We start from the raw sequence: 19,541 nt of genomic DNA on the forward strand, positions 1-19,541 counted from the left end.
ATACACGACCAAAAAGACGCCTCTATTTCCCTCAGACTCTTCATCCAAAAGTCATAGATACCTAAGAAAAGCCGAATCCAAGATCAGCCTTTTTGTGAATTATCAAAAAAACAAACCCTCCCTTAGCCTTGGGAATTAAACATCATGTCTCCCACCCAGAGCAAGCTCGCTACCTACGAACTCCCTCTTCGTGTACTAACTCTTCTTACCACCGCCATCTCACTACCCCTTCTCATCGCCACAACGATTGTATCGCTCAACTATCACGTCTGGTGGCGCTACCGCCCCGTCACAGCCTTTTGCTTCGGATACATCCCGCTCGCTCTCACCGCCTTCGCCTCAGCTAGAACCCTCATCCACCACAGGAGATATGGACGTATGCCCCAAGCAAGCTTCAAACTAGTCGATGGCGTGGCATTCATCGCGTACGTGAGCATCCTGACTGCAATTTGGGCAGTTGAAATCGGAAACCTGGAAAGGCCAGGATTTGGGCTTTTGGCTGGATACACAACTGCGCCTATGATTGTCAATATGTAAGCCCTCTCTCTCCCTTCTTTTACATTACATAAGGGGAAAGATTTCATGTAGAGTGGAAATGGCTGATTGGTTTGCGAAAAAAAAGGCTCATACATGGTTACATTTTCGCTCTCAATGCGCGATCAGTGGCCTCGCTTTTTATGGCTGCACAAGTACACAAGTGTCCCAACTGCCATAGTAGCTTCACCGCTCGCGCACCGCAGGTCGAAGAGAGAAAGCAGAGTGGAGAGGGATACAGTTTGCTGCGTGGAGAAGACTATCTCGATGTGGATGCCGATGCAGTGCACTACACCGATGGTAGCTCCGGCCCTTCGGATGCGCAGATGCTACATCCTGATAACGAGTCCAAGGGCGAGCCCAAGAGCGAGTCCAAGGAGGAGGGCAAGAAGGTGATTATCGATGTCTGAGCTCTCGGACTTGGTCGAATTATCGGATGGTTTATGCTTAACGGGCGCTACTAGTGCGGCTTTTCGAAATAAAGTTTCGCGACGTTGTACTTACGTAGTGGGTAAGAAGTGTCGTGTGATAGAACTAGGTGTCGAGGTAGGACTGGCTGAGTGTCTTGTCGAACACACTGCCAGCTTTGTAAAGTTGACGAAGGATCTGAGACGTTTGTGACGCGAGTGAAGCAGGAAGATGGAACGGTATCGTTGCGTTACATTTGACATGTACAAGAAAGATATCATATATACGTCCTCATCCCCACCAGAAACTCCCATACCCACGGTATCTTCTATAAACAAGGTCATATATTACGTGCCATCATGCTTTAGTAGACAGCCTTGCAGCCTTTAATTTCGGGAAACTTCTCGTCTTGGTCCCACTGTATCACTCTGTTAGCACGAATCTCTCAGCACCCATCACAAGCAGTTTGTAACTTACGTGCTCAACAATACATCCGCCCTCCCACCTAAATCGGTCCACAACGTCGCCGAGCGAAGAGTCGTAGTTAACCCAGCTCATGGGAGAGATGAAGGTATTACGCTTGGCAGTCATATTGGCAGTGTTCCAGAAGGGGGAGAGAGCTTCCCATGCGGCGGCGGATCCATTGACTACTTGTGGGTTATGGTTCTGTAATCAATCAAGTCAGTCAAACTATTTCCCCAATGTGCTTCTGCCCCTTGTGGAGACGGATAAGTAGGAGGACAACATACAATATAATCGACCGCGATAAACGTAAACGCTTTGCTGATATCCCGCTTGTAGATGAAGGCTTGCGCAAACTGCTCAGATCGCACTCTCGTCTCCTCGACTGTGACCTTGCTGTTACGCACACACGGTGCGGGCTTAACGGGAGCGGCCTGGCGGGTCTCGAGTGTGGGAGCTGCAAGGGCAAGCGGCGCAACGAGTGCTGAGACGAAAAGTGAAACGCGCATCTTGAGAAATCCTAGTCGTGCGGAAGTGTTCGAATATTATATAGTAGTCGTTTGAAATGTTTTATGAAGATCGGATGATTGATGTGAGTTCTGTAGTATCCAGGCACAAGTACACAAGGGAAACTAAACCCTTATATCTCTCCCACTGCTCTATCTCACATGTCGCACAGCCCTAGCTTAGGCTATTGCTGATTATTACTCTAGATGTGTATATACGTACGTGCTCTTCTCTCCCCAAATGAGGACCAGCGCCCAGGGAACATGCCTCGCCGGCCGTCCCTGCATCTACATACGCAAGGGCCCCACCGGCTTTATTCCGGAACCGCCAGCACAACACATCTCACCTGCGATTCGTCAGCTCGTCATCTTCTCGCGGCGAGCAGAAACATTCGACTTGTACCTGCTAATCTCGTCGCAGTAAGTAAGTGTTTACGCGGGACCATTTTTTTTTGCATGTACTACCGAAATTTAGGGGCGCAGCACCCCTCGGGCTAGGATTGAAACGAACACCCGCTATGTCAGCATCGCTTGTTTTCTGTACTTACGTACCGGTCGTGTCTATACGCTGAGGTAGGTTTGTGGTGGTGGTGGTGGCTCAGCCAGGTGACGTACTTTTTCCAAGTAAGTGTACATACGCGCATGTACTTGGACTTGATTCGGACCAGCGCCGTTTTTTCCCGTCTGATAAGAAGCCCAATCTGGGAGTATATCTGGGCTGTGTTCTGAGGCATCGGAGTATGGAAACGGCAAATCGTGGGTTCGGTAAGCGGGCTCGGTAAGCGTATACGTACGTTTTGGCGGCCACGCAAGAGAACGGGCGCTAGCGTGGCGCTAGGGAGTGAAGCATTGGACTTGGGGGACTAAAACTGCCGGATGGAAAAAGTGCCGCATGTATAAACTCTGCGATTGCGCAGTTAATCCTGTCCTATGTGCTTCCTATATATTAAATATACATAAATAAATAAAACCTTGTTCCAACAAAAACACCCACTCTAGACACTTACAAGATCCACAACCACCCTCCACAGTGACTTATGCTCATGTTACCCTACCCTCTCACCCGGCCCCATTCCAGTCCCCCCCCCTCCCCCCCGAGAATCAACTTAGTCACAGTCTTAACCTCCCTCTTATACCAAATCCCAGCCGTACCTACACAGTAATTCTCTCCCCCCCCCCCGTTGAAACCTCTCGCCCCAAACCGCAATAATAATAATAAAAACATCCCTACCCCCACGAAACAAACAACCACCCCCTTCGGAGCCATAACGCCGCCGCATCAATACCCCATCACCCCATTTACAGAAAAAACCCAGAAAAGTCGTACAGAAATACAAGTGGATACTACCGCCAAGTCCCAAGGCTTACTATCTTATCCAAACCACACCGCAGTCTCGGCACTTCCACCATCCAATCACGCCGCCGCTGGAGCTAAAATACCCGAGTGTAATGCTATGCGGGAAAAGATCTGTGGCGGAGAGCAGGTGGTGCGGGGCTGCACTTTGTCGCGTTGCGGTGGCGCATGGTGGCGGGGGGTGGGGAGCATGGTTGTGAGAGAGATAGGATAGGGTAAGGTAGGGTATGTATGTGCAAGGGATGTAGATGTGGATGTCACGTGTGCGTGTATGTGTGTGTGTGTGCGTGAGAGAGAGAGAGAGAGATATGTAAGAAGGTAAGCTATGTCTGATGGATAAACTAGGTGATTCCCATGTACAAAAGAAGGGGTGAGTATAGGTGTGACATTAAGCACTACATACATACATCTATCGCTACCTAACCGAAACTATGTACAACCATCTTTTTCTCTCACTTTACACCAGCCCTCTCTCAATCTCGAACATATACATCTCCCAGTCATCGAATCAAAAAGAGAAGAATGTAGTATTAGTTTTATAAAAAAAAAGTCCGCTAATATGTGTAAAAAAGGAGGTTCGCTCGGGTATGTTTTGTGTTACAACGCAAATCAAGAAAAAAGTCGAAAAAAGAGTTCATCGCTTCATCCCTCAACCTCCCATATCCCCACCCCATATAACTCTCACATCTCTCACGACTTCTAATACCTCAACTTGCCCAAAAGGCTAAAGCAATACGCACACTCCCTCTCACTCTTCATCTGAATCATAAAGACACGAGCGCGCGCACCCAGCACGCCGCCCGTCTTGCTAACACCGCCAATCTGGCCAGCTTCGTCGACATTGTCTTCCCATACGCTGACTGCTATGCCGCTACGGGCCACGCGCTCAAAGCACGTCTCGGACAACTGCACGTCAAGAAGGAGCTCGCCGTGTTTCTTACCCGTCAGCACGATGCGTCGTTCCTGGCGGTGGTCTCGTGTACCAGGGGCGCGTTGTCGAGAGTTGGTGGGCGACGAGGGCATGCTGGGGTTGGGCGAGGGCAGCATGATGGTTAGCCTGGCGCTGCCCATGTCACGCCATTTCTTAAGTGACTCGCGCTCGTAGAGCCTGCACTTTGTGTTTGTGATGCCAGGTGGCGCGCCAGGTGCTCGAGTGATGTCACCGGTAGGGGTTGAGGCACCTGAGCCTGGTCGAGAGTTGGAGCCGCTGTCAAAGGACGAGCCGGTACTGCGTGATCCCAGAGTCGAGTTGCGGATGCTGAAAACGCCATTCTTGCCGAACGAAAATCGGCCCAGCGCCGAGCGAAGAGCGCTGTTCATGGTTCCGACTGAAGATTCAGTGGCAGCAGAGACGGAAGCAGCACGTGTGCTTGACTTTCGGTAGCTGCTTCTCCTGCCCAGTGTGCCTCCGATCCATCCAGAGGGAGTTTCGCTGCTCGTTCTAGCTGCGTTCTGACGGTCCATTGCTTCGGCCCAGCTTGATTGTCCGTAGGGGCCGCGTGCATTCTGCAGCGCAATGTACGTGGGGTTGTTGATACGCGCTTGGTTAATCATGGAGTACAACTGAGTGCATTCAGTCGCATTGCGACTCCTCAACATGATGTTATTTCCAGGTTTGAGACGCGACTCCCCGGTAGGTGGGGAACGAATGGAGATATCTATAGCCGTTGATTTACGCAACGGTACCAGAGGGGTAAGCTCAACCGCAATAAGGGGAGCACCTCCCTCGGGAGTGATGATCTCGTCGCCGTCAGCGAGGAAAGGTTTAGAATGATTGCTTGAGATTTCAAAGACCTCAATCTTTCCTGGTGTGACGACAATACTACATTCGTCGGGGTGCAGGCTGTCCCATTTGCCCTGGTCAGACCAAGCAAACAGGGACGCTATCGTGCGTGAGGCCTTTCCAGAGTTTTGCGGAACGGTCCGGTAAGGCGAGTTTGATGCGGATTGGGACGGAGTGATGGTCCCATTAGGAAGGGTATAGATGGAAGGTGGCGGTGACACCTTGGGGAACTTCTTCGTATCCTCTTCCGTTTTCTCAGCCGTAGTCGGGCGGCTGGGCTCGCGAACCGCAGTTTGTGGGCGCGAAGTATATCCGCGGGGTCCGATGTATCCGATTGGCATCAATGGCATGGGCACATCATCATCTAGCTCATCTTCGGATGACTCAGAAGTAGCACTCTCTTCTTGTTCTTCACCGGCTTCTTCTTCGGATTCAGACTCCTCCTCGCTTTCACTCGACTCTTCCGTGCAGGTAGATGGTTCATACTCGTGCTTCAGTGGTGAAGATGAACGGCGCTTGCCCCTGAAGCCAGGTAGTGTCGGTAGGAGTACGGGAGTTTTGGAGCCCTTTAGTGTTTCAGGGCTTGCCGGGCTGGGGGAACGATGTGGTGGAGTAGGTGGGGGTGGTACGTCAGCCCGAGCCTCTGGCTCTTGAATATCCTCAACCGTGATGCTATGCTTCTTCTGATGCATCTTGGGAGGCGCCGAGGCTACTTCACGAACATTCTCGGATTCTACACGTGAATCCTCAGAAGGTGTGGAAGGACGACTTGACTTTCGTTGTCTGGGAATACTGGGAAGTTCCAAAGAAGGCACAGATGAGACCCGCCTGTGTTGTTGTGGACGTTGGGGTGAAGGCGGGGAGCCAGGAGGTGAAAGCTCCGACTCTGTGACTGTGCGTTTGTCTCCTTCAGAAGAGTCCGAGTCCGAGTCATCAACCTCAGAGGTTGGCATCCAGACGCTGAAACCCTTGCTTGATTGCGAAAGCGCTGATGGTGCAGACGGAAGCGATTGGGGTCGTCGCTTCGTGGACTTTCTACGGGGCTTGGGGAGGTCCTCGGCTGGTTTAACATCTTCTGGTTCAGTGGGATCATCCAGTGTAATTTGGCGGGATGGACGTCCGGAGTGTGGAGACGAGGGATTTTTGGAAAGCCTCTTTGCTCTTGTTCGTTTAAGGCTTGATGGAGAACCAGTGTTGGCCATGCGCACTGCTTCGTCGAGGCCGCGAGGTGTCCGGTCAGTATCATCGTGTGACTGACCTGTATGGAACATTTGTTCAACCGGCGTACGCGGCTCTGCTTGGGTGTCGTAAGGATTACTGAAGGAGGCATCGCCGCTTGGAGGTGTAATGGGCGACACTGTCCGTGACTTGTTTCGCTTGTGTGGAGTATCGTAGTGCCATACTTTTGATACTTCTGTGTGTCGTTCGCCGATAGGAATATCAATTTCATGTGGGCTGGGGGTTCGGCTCTTGTCTAGTGCGGTTGAGCCTGTTGCATGAGATGGGGAAGACGAGCCATAGCTGCTTGTTCGCTGTGCTTGATTGGTTGCGGCTTGGATCTTCCTGACTTCGGACAATTCAGGGGGGATGGGATTGAGCCCAAGCATCTGTACCCACTCGAAACCAGCCTGTTCATCGTCAGAGATTAGAGACATGACCTCGCTCCATTCGGAACCATCTGCCTGAGTTCCGCGGATCATGACAATAATCTCGCCCTTGGCATCGCCATTGCGAGCCGATGCGTTACTCAGCTGGACCGGTGGCAGGAGTAACCATCGTCCCGTGGAATCGACTTCACAAATCAAAATATCACCTCCAGCGCCCTGACCTGGAGCATTGTCGCGGAGTAAAATCTCAACGCGACAACTCATTTCTTGACCACTCGAATGGTAGAGATGCAAATCAAAATGGTCCCTAGCTCGCACGCATCGCGACGGATCAACTCGCACGCCCGCAAGAGGAGCGAGACTGCGAGGATCACGAGCACGGGTGGGGTCAATGTCGGCTGCTGCTTCGTCTTCGAGGCGGGCCTGCTCATCGTTGGACCGCTTTCGGGCGGCGATGACCAAGTCTTGGAAGATGCTTGACACCTTCTCTACGCGCTCGGATGGTTTCACGTGGTTGATGCCCTAGGAAGGTCAGTATATGAGCTAGAAATGTTTGAAGTGACTTCACAAACCTTCAAGCTCTTGGAGAGGTACTTGAGTCGCACCAGTGGGCGCTTGAGCATATAGGCAACATCAACACGCTCGCCGTCACTGTTGACGACGTATCCTTCTGCGTTGCGTGGCATGCCCTCATCCCAAGGGGCGCCATCATCTGGGCCATTGACAACCTTGGCAGGCTTAAAGGGATCTTCGTCGGCGGGTGCAAGGCTGATTACCACATCTTGGAAGCCAAGACGCCAGACGGAAATGTAGTCAGAGTAGACACGCTGTGCGCTCTGTGCCCACTCAATCAGTTCATCAGAGTCGTCCGTGGGGACGCGCTTATGCAGGGTCTTGAGTCGCTCTAGACAGACACCCATGTCGACAATGGGCTTTGTGATTTCACTTGGATCTGTTGATTTGGATGAGCGAGAGAAGAGTCCAGCAGCAATGGCGGCCTCTGATTTGTTTAGGACACAGCTGAGAAGAACAGGAATGACACCATCGACAAGAGTGCGGAGCTCTCGCATATATTTGGCCTCGTCAGAGGAGAGCTCCTGCATGATATCTTCAATGGTGGCAGTGGCTAGGCGGCTCCTGTTGGTACGAATGCTGCGAGCGGAGACGATGCTCTTGGAGCCTGCTGCTTTGGGCATGGAGAGTACTGACATGAGGTCCTCATGCCTGGCAATTTTCCTCCGGCGGGTGCTCTGGCGACTGATGATTGTCGAGGTTTCGGGGTTCAGGAGCGAGCCGACTTCAGACGAAGGCGCTCGGGTTCGGGTTCGCTCAGAGAAGGCACTCACTGTGTCTGAGGCACCAACGCCTGATGATCGCGTTGATTGAGAGGCAATTGTAGAGAGGCGCTTGCCAGTGGATGGGAACATGCGCGGGCCCAATATCTGACGTGGTCGCAGTGGCTGTGGCATCAGATCAGCCATGTGATCGTCAGCAGCCTCAGAGGGTGTAGCTTCTTTTGCCTCTTGGTCTCGAGCGTTTTCCTTGGGCATGTCGTCTATAGAGGTGGATTCGCGAAGGGGAGATGACATGGATCGACCCTTCGTAGGGGAGTACTGGCTTTTGCGCCTTGCACCACGGCGCTTCAGACTTGGTGTTGAGGCAAAGGACACTTCGCTATCTTTGTCTTGGACAGTCGTTTCGCTCATGGCATCAGAGGCGATGGTGGACGGGGCCTCCTCGAGATCTTGTGTCTTGATGGTCATCTCGCGGCTGGCTTGCCTGCGTCGTTGCTTGCTGCTGCTGGCACTGCCACTTCCACTGCTGCGACGGCGGTCCTTGTCGACAGAGTCGGGTCTTGTCCTCTCAGTGGATGCACTGACTTCTGATTTCTCGGCCGGGTAGGGCAGATCAAGGGATGACACGGAGTCCTTGGATCCTCTCCTCTTGTGCGATTCCTTTGCAGGCTCGTCTTGTGTCGCCTCTGTCGACACAGTGACCTCAGACCTGCCGGCTGTGGCAGGGAGATCTTGGGACGAAGCGGATCCCCTGGATCTACGCCTACGTCGCGAGCGTGATTTTTTGACAGGTATTTCCTCCGTCACGTCAGTGGACAGAGTCACTTCTGATGTTCCCAGATTTGAAGGCAGCTCTGAGCTGGATGCAGAATCCTTGGATCTTCTTCGCCTGGGGCGGGTTTTGGGGTTCACGAGGGGGTCGGGCGTGCTGCTGAGCCAGGCTTCTAAGCGGCTTCCTACAGGCCTGGCGGGAGGTGTCTCTGACGCTGCTGGGATTATCAATGGCGTGGCAGCCTCCTCCTCGGTCCTTGGGTATGACCTGCGACTCTTCCTTCGTGAGGGTTTCTGGGGGTTCTTGAGAGCTTCATCGGCTGTACGATCGCCTTGGCTTCGCGGGCGGCGCCGTCGTCTTCGCTCTCTGAGTTCGTCATTTCGCGGCGAAGTAATTCTGCTCTCTCGTGGGAATGAAACGGCGCTCTCCTCCTCGTACTCGACTGTGACAACTAGATTAGGGTCCTCGCTCAGGGCTGTGTCGGATCTGTGGGCAAGTCTCTGTGGGTATTTTGCAAGGTCGTCTGCTGACATGGATCCCCGCGGGGAAGTGCGCGCACGCCGTCTACTAGGTCGCACCCTCACCAGCTCCGTCTTTTCCTTCTCTGGCTTCGGAGACGTTGATTTAGGTCGCTGCTCATCGCTTTTTGCACCCTTGTCACTCTTTGCGCTCTTCCCGCTCCCTCCACCGCTGCTTGTTGGTCGTTGGTCACTGCCAGAGCTGGAGGGCTTTGAGGGTTTGGGTTGTTTGGGTGGAGCCTTGATCTGTCCTGTGCTTTTCCCAATATACTCGGCGAAGGGGAGGAGAGGGCTCTGCTGGAGGGTTACTGGCGCAAGGGGTTTGAGTTCAGGACTAGCGGGCTTCTTGGGAATGATTTTCGAGGGGCGGACCCAGGCATTGGCGATGATCTTGGGCTGGGGGCGGCCGGCGGCGTCCTTGGGGGGTGGCTGTTTGCTGCGCCAATGCGAGTCGCTGATGACGCGCTTCTTAGGCGCAGTTGCAGTGAGGACATCTTCGTCGAGCTCGTTGTGGGGGATGGGCGTCTTCTTTCCGCTGCCGGGGCGCTCTGGGCTGGCACCGACAGACTTGCCCCGTTCGTGCGAAGGCTTCCAATTTGGCTTGTCATCGAGGGTCTTTGCCTTGGGTGTCGTGACGGGGGTAGTAGGGGTAGCGGGCGTGATGGGCGCAGCGGGTGTGGGTGAAGAGACAGCGCTTGCATCTTCCGTGGTTGTCGTGGCCGCCGCTGGGGTTGCAGGAGTTGCGGGAGTGGGTGTTGTAGCGGCGGCCTCTGGCTCGATGTTCTGCTGCCAGCGCTTTATCTTGTCGCGCACGTTGGCGGGCTTGTTGATTCCAATTGCCTTTGCAAAGTCCTTGCCATCCATGCCGGTCTGTTTGTCCGTCGCGCCCATCTTCTTGCCTGGCGGGCCATTTCTCTTCTGTCCAGTCGAGTCTTGGGGGTCACTGGGCCGGGGGGAAGCGGGCATCGAGTCCCGCAATCATTGGAGCAAGCAGTGGGGCGTCGCGGGGGACGGTGGTCGCGGGGGGAGGTGAAGACGGGCGGTTTGGTGTTGTTGTGTTTTTGAGCTGTGGTCGAGTGTGGCTGGTGGGCGTTTCCAGAGCTACGCAGGAGCCCGCAGCAGGCCGTGACGGCGAGGGCAGAGTGTTTGTGTGTATCACGGGCCAGCGAGTGTATGGGGCAGGCGAGGTGAAGGCCGCGGCGCCGTACATAGGCACAGTGATTATGGGAGGGAGAGGGCTGGCGGTAGCGCAGTGGGAGCGAGACAGGCCGCAAGCCGGTGTGATGATGTTGGATGACCCAATAGGTGCGGATAGCGCCCAAGGCCGGCCTGGCGTGGTGCATGCATGGCACGTCCCCTAGGCCGACTCGACTCGACTGCGACGACCAAAGAAAGACGCGATAAGAGCCGATCGGTGGTGGTGGGCGATCGGCGAGCACGCTGCCTTGCCTACTTAGTACGCGCATACTTAGTTGGATATGCTCCGATGCACCCGCCCGCCCTGAGCCTGGGCGGCGACCTTTTTCTTTTGCTTGTCTTCATGGATACTTAGCTACTTGACACATGTTCTCCATCCAGACAACAGAGACGAGCAGCCCCGCCGACCCACGTCCAGTCTCCAGGGCCAAAAGACACGCATCCATGCCAAGCGGACAGACAGCTGCCATTCCAAGTTTACATACGTGTCGTCGGCGAATTGCATGCATCGGCGGCCTCTTTGCTGCCAACATTGTGCCTGCCGACCCCCATGTACATCATTGTGCATCCAACATTAAAACAGCCTTCTATTTTCACATCAACCACCCAAAATATGCACATTGCCGCTACCTCTGCACCGTCCCCTTTGCCGTCCTCTATTTCTGACCCAGCCGTTCGTACTCCAAGCTCGCCAGCACAAACGCCCCACTGCCCAATACGCTGTTATACAAAATCGGCCTCCCAACATAATACTAAAAAAGCGCACTAGTCAGCAAACTTCAACTTCAACACCTCTCCCCATGTCGCAAATACATACCTCGTACGTAGCCGTCGAATTCAGACTGCACACGCTCACCGTGCCATTCCACCCCAATGTTCCATTTCCATTGTGCACCACAAAGCTGTCAGCAACATACTCGTAAGCCCTACGCGCCACACGCGAATACACGTCCGCATCCCCGCCCCGCCCCAACACCCCCAGCCTCACGCTCTTCAGCAGCGCATACACAAACATGCTGCTCGCACTGCTCTCAATATAATTGCCCTGCTTGCCCGGCTGATCCATGACCTGCCACCAACCCCCCGTCTTTCCATCTGCCGCGCGCACCACCGCCGGCAAGAGCATCTGCAACTTGCCCTCGACGTACTCTCTGGCTTCGCGCGCAGAAGCAGGAAGTAGTTCGACCAGGTCCACGAGCGCCATGCAGAACCATCCCAGACTGCGGCCCCAGACGTGCGGACTCGCGCCTGAGATGCTATTCGCCCATACTGCTGCGCGGCGGGCGTCGTACCCATGCACCAGCAGCCCTGTCTTGTCGTCGTAGCAGTGGCGCCACAGCAGGTCGAGCTGCTGCACAATGGCTGACTGGCAATCCTGTTTGTTACTGCTCTCCACGGCCTGGCTGTAAGCGGCCATGAAGGGGGCGAAGCTGTACATGCCGTCGAGATAGCTCCAGTAGGGGTAGACGTAGTACCATAGGCCTCCTTCTGCGGTTTTCGGCTGCAAGTCAATGCTGTGTCGTAGTGCTGTAGCGGCGGTGTGGTATTTTTCGTTGTTTGTTTCTTGCCATGCTCGTACAAGTCCGTTTCCGTTGCTCAACCGGTCGAGTGGGTAAGTGGTATCTTTTGTGGCATTGGACACAACTGGAACAACGGAATCCAGGCTCTTAAGAACGTACGCATCGATTGCAGACTTGGAGATATGCTGCGGGTATTGTGTTACAAGTGCGTGAAACGCTTTCTGGACGAATCCAGCTTGAAGAAGCGCAGATGAATCTTGCCCGCTGCTCAGGATACCTTGCTCGCGAGCCATGATGGACTGCGCCATTTGCAGGGAAAGTGCACGTGACGCATCTTGCGTGCTGCGAGGCAGCGCTGCAGTGCAGCTGAAAAGGCCAAAATAAGAAACAAGGCGTGCGCTTAACTGCATCGTGACGAGGGATGTCTGGGCGGACGTGGGGTGGAGGGGCGTTCTGCGTTGACCAAGAAGTCTAGTAGAAACAAGAAAACACAGCCTACCAAACAACGAAGAACTGGGCTGGGCGTTTTGTTTGCATGGGGAATGATGTGATCTGCAGAAAGAAGCAATTTATGATCAGCCCATTTCCGCCAATGCTTCGACTCTAAAATCTCACCGGTAATTTTATTACCTCGACGCACGACCCGAAGATAGAACCATAGTGGTAGCTTACATGTGATGAATTCTATAGTCTACCCTTGTCCTTTTTCTACTCGTATTATAAAGATAACTTCAGGTCCACTTAAAGTAAGCAGTGAACTCAAGATCTAGATTACTGCTGAATGTGCCAACCCACTCATGCAGACATGCATTCGTAACAACGATGGCCACGTCCCTAGCGTCCCCTCAACCCCCCACTCTCATCCTCCGAAGATCCTGCCACCACGACCGAACAACCATACTCTTTGCCTAGTTTCGCTTCTTGCCCAACTTCTCAACCAGCCTGGCTGCGTCGTTGACAGCCGCAAACGCACTCCACGTGGCCATGACACTCTGGTACATAAGGTATCCAGGGATAACGATCCAAAAGGCGTTCATGAGGACAAAGTAGCCCCAGTAGTAGAACTGTTCAGGGCGCGAGTAGGACAGGTTGAGGATGTAGTGGTCGAACAGGGAGGTCGTGTAGTATAGGACATCGCCGTAGAACTGACCAAGCGAGACAATGAGCTGGGCCGGGTAGCGGAGCGGGTGGTCGATGGAGATGAGGTAGGCAGTCAGGAACGAGCCCGGGCCCCAAAATACCTACAGCAAGGGTCAGCCCGTGACACGGCGCACGACGATCAACGTCTTAGTCTGGTAGATACATACAGCAGTGATTGTCTCCATGCAGAGCACAAAGGCGTCCTGGGTCAGGTAGCGGGAGTCGCTCAGTGCGTACTCTTTCCACAGCTGGCCAAACAAATCGTTCATGCCGCCCATGTTACGGAAGTTGTAGGCAAAGTAGCCCTCGAAGAATGAGTGGATGCATCCGCACAGGACAAACCACATGATGGTGGACAGGTCCCCGGTGCTGGCATTAGGACGTAACCGCTTGACCATAACATACGTGACACCGAAGATGGCCACGCACCCAGCCGCGAACTTGAGCACCAGGTCAAAGGTGCCGCTCGTGTTGGCCAGGTAGCCGACAATCTCCTTCTCGACGGGGTAGTAAGGGTGCGCGCCCTTGGGCAGGGACGAGTTTGTGGTCGCCATGTCGGGATGATAAACAGAGGCCGTGTCTATTAAAAAAAAAAGAGGGTGAGAAAGCAACGAGCGGCGGAGAAGCCAAAGATGAGAGAGAAATAGAGAAGAAGAAAACAAGAGAGCAGCGATCCAATGCCAATGAGCGGTCTAGCTTAACAATAAGAGCACAGTGACAGCGTGCGTCGGAGTGCCAGATTGCCAAAGACCGTAAAAAGGGAAAATATTCTGGGGCAGGGTCAGGGACTGGCCGTTGAGGGAAAAGATCAGCGCCACCGCTCGCGCCTTGCCAGCCTTAACCAGGGGTCAGAGCCGACAACGCGATTCTTCACCCTTTTCGTCCCGTTCCAGCATGCCGCAATCCCCTTGCTCGCCGCGAAAACATGTGACGTCTTTTCTGCCAGAGAAATCATTTCGACGTGCTTTCATCGTGTTGCGATAGCCGCGCAGTGCGGGGTGGTCTTCTTGGATGAATTCACTGAATTACGCCCCGTCTCACTCAGCTCAACGCATCCTACTAATGGCTTCTTGAACCTTCACTCCCATCAATGCCAAGACCACTGGGCATCTTTCGGTGCATGCTCCAGCCGCCAGCACACATGCCATAGTGTGGAGGGGCATTCTGCTATCTCAGCGCATCGTTTTGGGTGTAGGAAAAAGAAGACAAAAAACAGAACATTGCGCAGCTTCAAATGGAAAAGAGCAGCGAACAGTGTTGAGGTATTGGTTTAGTGAGCCTGCGTCTTGGGGCAGATGTTGACATGACCGATCAAGACGACCAAGAGACTGTGGGGAGAGTCGCCCCTTGAGCCCACTTGCACCCTGGCTATCCGCGGCCCCAGCCACTATTCCAGATCCGGCCAACCTCGGCTTCTACCCCAGCTTCATCCAGCCCTCACAACGTCACACTACGACATTCCACCATTATCAACCATCAACATGTCGGCCAAAGAATCACCAGCACCAGCCAACTGGGAGCTCATTTCCAAGAAAAAGAAAGCTGAGCGAGATTCGCGCATACCAGCAGACTGGACGCTGAGAACTCTGCCCGGACCCGAGGTTACCAACTACACTGAGATACCACGCCAGTGTGGACTTTTGACTGAACAAGAGCTTCAAATCACAGAGCAGTACGATGCTGTTGCGTTGTCTGCGGCAATTAGGGAAAAGAGATTGAAATGTCTCGATGTAGCTAAAGCATTTTGTAAAGTAAGCATTGTGTCAATTACAGGGTAATCGAAAGATAGATGAGATACTAATATCGAGATAGAGAGCAGCCATTGCACACCAACTCACAAACTGCCTTACAGAAATCTTCTTTGAGGATGCGCTGAAGAGAGCTTCGGAGCTTGATGCTCACTTGGCGTCAGGAAAAGCGCCTCTTGGGCCTCTCCACGGTGTGCCAGTCTCTCTTAAAGATTCCTTCAAGGTTCGCGGCTTCGATGCATCTATCGGCATTGCCGCGCTTTGTTTCAAGCCAGCAAACGAAAACGCCGTCCTGGTCGATTGCTTGCTCAACGCCGGGGCGGTCATATACTGCAAGACCAACGTCCCGCAAACCCTCATGGCCCTAGATTCCCACAACAATGTCTTTGGCCGCACCATCAACCCGCTCAACACCGCCGTAACAGCTGGTGGAAGCTCTGGCGGTGAGGGCGCCCTACTAGCCATGCGCGGTTCTATCCTAGGCGTAGGTACAGATGTCGGAGGCAGTATCCGCATCCCAGCCATGTGTGACGGAACCTTTGGCGTCAAGCCCAGCTGGGAACGTATCCCCTACGCGGGTCAAGAGCACGGCGCCCTCCCCGGTGCCTCAAAGATTGGGATCCCAGCCAGCGCCGGCCCCCTCGCCCACAGCATTCGCGACATCAACCTCTTCTTTCACGCTGTCTCCGCCCAGAAACCCTGGGAAGCCGACCCAGACGTCGCGCCCCTCCCCTGGCCCTCACTCTCCCTCCCCAAACGCCCCCTCCGCATCGGCATCGTCCGCCGCGACGGCGTCATCGATCCTCACCCACCCATCCTCCGCCTCCTCGACGAAGTCAAATCCGCTCTCCTCACCTCCGGTGTCGAAGTCGTAGAAATGGACATCACTCCGCTCTTCTCCCAATGCCAATCCCTCTGCAACGCTCTCTTCGGCATCGAAGGCGGAAACGCAATATTCGACCTCATCGAATCAACCGGCGAGCCCTTATCCCCCTGGCTCTCCTCGCGTCTTAAACGCAGGCCACCCATGTCGTTGCAGAAAGTACAGGAATTACATGGTAAGCGTGAGAAGTTGCGAACAGAGTTTTTGAAAATTTGGAAGCAGCAAGCGGGGGAGATTGATGCGTTTATTTGTCCTGTGGCGCCGCATCCTGTGCCCCCGATTGATGGCTACAATGGGGTTAGCTACACGAGTTCGTTTGTGCTGCTAGATTACCCCGCGGGTGTGGTTCCTGTGAGGCGGTTTGGCAAGGCGGATATGCGAGGGGAGATGGAGGGAAAGGAATTGGGGAGTTGGGATAAGGCGAATAGGGCTTTGTGTAAGTTTTCTTTTTTTTTCTTTTTCAACCTTAAAAGTTCCATGTGGGCATTGTGCTAATTAGGATGCAGGGACGAACTTTGATCGCTCAGTTTATCTCGACACACCGCTTTGCGTCCAGGTTGTTGCGCCGAGACTTCAGGATGAGAGGCTGCTGCATGCTATGGCTGCTGTTGATGAGGCGGTTAAAGTACAGGGTTCTATGGGTGCGAAGTTGTAGTTCAAGATTATCGCAATGTCTGTCTTGAACGAATATTATGACCACGGCTCTTAAGCGGACGCTGAGGAGAGGACAGGTTGAGCATATCGGTACTATGCCTTTATACTGCTGTTACTGTTAGCTGTGTTTCTCACCAACTGGGTATAGTGCTTTAGGACCCTGGTATATGTCGTTACCCTTCAGATGTCACCATAGAACTAATATTATATTTGACTACCTATATTTGTCCCCTATATGGGCCATGTCGGCTAAAGCAAAAACTTGCTTCATTATATCACTGCTTTACAGAAATACTATCACATCCGCGAATTTTGAACAAAGTTGATGTTAGCTCCATGGGTACGTAGATGCCAGCCGACCGTGTCAAATCTTATCCAGCATTGGACTTACACCATTGGTACAAGAAATACAAGAGCGACTAATGAAGACATACGTATCGATCCGTTACAAGTCATCGGTACACACAATTCTTACCATATCGAGAGGCCCGCCGGGGAGCGCAAGATCATTGACCGCATATCGTCCATAGTACAACGCATGACATCTTTACCACGAATATCAGCCCTACCGATCGTATAGTTCCTAGGAAACATCAGAGACCTACAGGACGAGTACTATTCCCACGAAGATACACACAGCCAGTTGGCACACCAGTCAGTCTAGTCACTCGAGTCCGACCTATATACAAACGACAATATCAAATTATATCCTCATCCACCGCTTTGGAAACTGTCAAAGTTGCTCAGAGTCCAAGCACCTTTCGACAGTTGGGTATTCAACACATCCGGCATCCAGGTATTCCACACCAAAGATCGAGACGTAAACGCCGTATGCCACACTTTCAAAGACTGTCTTTACTAAATTAAAAAGTGGTTAGACGCCCAACGTATCCACGTCCCTATTATCGTTAGTCTCGAGCTAGAAATACATGCATACCTTCACGGCACCGCAGAGAACTATCGAAAAGAAGAAGTAGAATGGAGCCGACTCGGTATCGTCAAGGTTGATACTAAGATTCTCTCTATTTTTTATTAATCTAGATCCTACGTCCCAACGATATCCGTAATCCTAGCTTAACCCTCGAACAATCGATTTTACAATATGGGCTGGCCTGGACTCCGCGACACTCGTGGTCGTGTCATCTTCTACTTCGACACTTCCATCACACCCAACCTACACAACCGCACCATCTTCACCAACGCGCTCAAAGGGGACCCCAACGCAGCAATCATCAAGCGCAACGATCCCCCTTACCGGCACGCAAATCGTAAGTAACGGATTTTCCCCCCAAAGGGTATGGAGTGCGGGGTATGGATTGAAGTATACGGTTAAGCTGCCGGGAGGTGTGATCTTGTGACTACGCTTGTGTGGTGTCAAGATAGAGGGGTTAGAGTAAATTTTTGTGTGTGTTTTTTGTGCAAGAAGGAAGATAATGTTGTTACCCTCTTGAGAATTTGTAAAGTCTCACGAGGTGTAGGGCGGGGAAGCTATTCTGCTTACGATTCAGGCGGCTATAGGACTACGCACCTAAACTAACATGGGTTGTGAATAACGGGCTGCTATTTTTAGATGTCTTTTCTTCTTCTTTAACATAGTAACAGAGTGCATCATTCATGACACTACAGTCAAGTGCATCTCATTACTCCTAACCTATCCCAACCCACTATATCCAAATGCCATCCGCAAACATCAACAACTACACTCCCTCCCCTTTACCACTCAAACTTCTCCCCATACCTCCCAATAAATCCCCCAACATCCGCATCCCTCTCCCCCCGCACAATCTCCAACAACGCCACCGCACTCGTCTCCGAACTCTCAATCCCATTCTGTACCCTATTTTCCCTATCGTCCGCTATGTCCGTGACCACGTACCCCGGACAAAACGTCCAGACCTTGAAGCCATCAGGCTTAAGCTGGTAGTGCTGGTACGCCGTCAGCATATTCAGCGCTGCTTTACTCATGCGGTACCCTGGGAACCGGACACCAGCATGTTCGTGGCTGTGGTCTGATTTCATGGCGATACTACCCATCGATGAGCTGACGTTTATGACGCGCGGGTTAGGAGATTTTTTGAGGAGGGGGAGGAGAGAGGTAGTGAGGAGGGTGGGTCCGAAGACGTTTGTTTCGAAGATTGTACGCAGGTACTCGCGGTTGGGGGGCCATTGCTCGTCGCGTTCTGGGCAGACGCCTGCGTTGTTGATCAAGACGTCGAGGTGCGGGAAGTCTTGTTCGAGCTTTTTGGTTGCTGAGGAGATGGAGGTGTCGTCTGTGACGTCGAGTTGGATGAGGGATACTGTTCCTTGGATGGGTTTGGATTGGATGTCTTTGAGGACGGTTTCGCCTTTGGACAGGTTGCGTGCGCCGATTATGACGTGGTATTTTGGGGAGGTGGAGACGAAGTGGATTACGGTGTCAAGACCGATGCCGTTTGTTCCGCCTGGAGAGGTTTTGTCAGTACTTCGTCTTTGGGTTTCACGAGGAGATAGATGGATCATACCAGTGACGAGGACGATTTCCTTCCCAGTTTGAGCCGGCATTTTGAATTGGTTTGGTATGTATGTACAATGAATGGGGTTATATGACCGGATAGAAATTGATAGTTTCTTGGGATACTCTATGTTCTTGTATAACAGACAATATTTATACACTTCCCACTTATGGGACGCCTTGTTCGCGTGTTCGGTCCGTTCCAAGTAACCAACACCACTAAGCCTCTATCGTTCATGACGTGTCGGATCTGGCGAAATCCCAGTCACGAGACATATGCAGTATGTACTCCGGTGTAGGATTTGGTAAAGTCGCAAAATGAGCGGATATAGCCAATACTAAGTCCGACGGAGATAAGGTTGTGGTGGTCACTGTGAGTGCTTGCCGAGACGGCTCGAGTACCTCGCCTACAAGTAGATGCCTTCTGTAAGTACACGTTTTGTAGCTGTTCCGCAATTTCCCATCATTTCAAAGGAATGCTTACCTGTGGGAAAGAGAGTGCTTATTTCTATTGAATCAATCAGAGCATTTATTAACAGCACCGTTTTCATGTCCTCAAACCATACATACCTGAGTACTAAAATTTATCAAGCGTCTTTGGAAAAGCATATTATCCAGGTCTGGTCTATGGTCATAGGTGCCATAATGGCAGGAATTACTCAGAGATCG

General features: G+C 52.7%; 7 protein-coding genes across 7 annotated transcripts; 2 read left to right on the top strand and 5 right to left on the bottom strand.

The window, feature by feature from the left end:
* Nucleotides 1–144: 144 nt before the first annotated feature.
* COCVIDRAFT_39881 (hypothetical protein) lies at nt 145–944 on the top strand (the record flags this gene model as incomplete). Its single annotated transcript, XM_014698727.1, has 2 exons — nt 145–533; nt 623–944. 2 exons carry the CDS (start codon nt 145–147, stop codon nt 942–944), a joined length of 711 nt encoding a protein of 236 aa, XP_014554213.1.
* A 362-nt stretch (nt 945–1,306) lies between these two features.
* On the bottom strand, nt 1,307–1,913 carry COCVIDRAFT_28721 (hypothetical protein; the record flags this gene model as incomplete). Its single annotated transcript, XM_014698728.1, has 3 exons — nt 1,307–1,360; nt 1,420–1,608; nt 1,692–1,913. 3 exons carry the CDS (start codon nt 1,911–1,913, stop codon nt 1,307–1,309), a joined length of 465 nt encoding a protein of 154 aa, XP_014554214.1.
* A 2,050-nt stretch (nt 1,914–3,963) lies between these two features.
* Nucleotides 3,964–10,205, bottom strand: COCVIDRAFT_105623 (hypothetical protein; the record flags this gene model as incomplete). Its single annotated transcript, XM_014698729.1, has 2 exons — nt 3,964–7,176; nt 7,227–10,205. 2 exons carry the CDS (start codon nt 10,203–10,205, stop codon nt 3,964–3,966), a joined length of 6,192 nt encoding a protein of 2,063 aa, XP_014554215.1.
* An 887-nt stretch (nt 10,206–11,092) lies between these two features.
* COCVIDRAFT_18052 (glycoside hydrolase family 105 protein) lies at nt 11,093–12,366 on the bottom strand (the record flags this gene model as incomplete). The annotated part of the gene is made up of 2 exons (XM_014698685.1): nt 11,093–11,188; nt 11,254–12,366. 2 exons carry the CDS (start codon nt 12,364–12,366, stop codon nt 11,093–11,095), a joined length of 1,209 nt encoding a protein of 402 aa, XP_014554171.1.
* A 498-nt stretch (nt 12,367–12,864) lies between these two features.
* On the bottom strand, nt 12,865–13,650 carry COCVIDRAFT_39885 (hypothetical protein; the record flags this gene model as incomplete). Its single annotated transcript, XM_014698730.1, has 2 exons — nt 12,865–13,197; nt 13,264–13,650. 2 exons carry the CDS (start codon nt 13,648–13,650, stop codon nt 12,865–12,867), a joined length of 720 nt encoding a protein of 239 aa, XP_014554216.1.
* A 927-nt stretch (nt 13,651–14,577) lies between these two features.
* Nucleotides 14,578–16,382, top strand: COCVIDRAFT_28725 (hypothetical protein; the record flags this gene model as incomplete). Its single annotated transcript, XM_014698731.1, has 3 exons — nt 14,578–14,847; nt 14,909–16,163; nt 16,234–16,382. The coding sequence occupies 3 exons, from the start codon at nt 14,578–14,580 to the stop codon at nt 16,380–16,382; spliced, it is 1,674 nt and encodes a 557-aa protein (XP_014554217.1).
* A 1,712-nt stretch (nt 16,383–18,094) lies between these two features.
* COCVIDRAFT_105645 (hypothetical protein) lies at nt 18,095–18,922 on the bottom strand (the record flags this gene model as incomplete). The annotated part of the gene is made up of 2 exons (XM_014698732.1): nt 18,095–18,822; nt 18,883–18,922. 2 exons carry the CDS (start codon nt 18,920–18,922, stop codon nt 18,095–18,097), a joined length of 768 nt encoding a protein of 255 aa, XP_014554218.1.
* Nucleotides 18,923–19,541: the final 619 nt, after the last annotated feature.

This window comes from Bipolaris victoriae, assembly GCF_000527765.1.
Source record: "Bipolaris victoriae FI3 unplaced genomic scaffold scaffold_73, whole genome shotgun sequence".
Taxonomy (NCBI): Eukaryota; Fungi; Ascomycota; class Dothideomycetes; order Pleosporales; family Pleosporaceae; genus Bipolaris; species Bipolaris victoriae.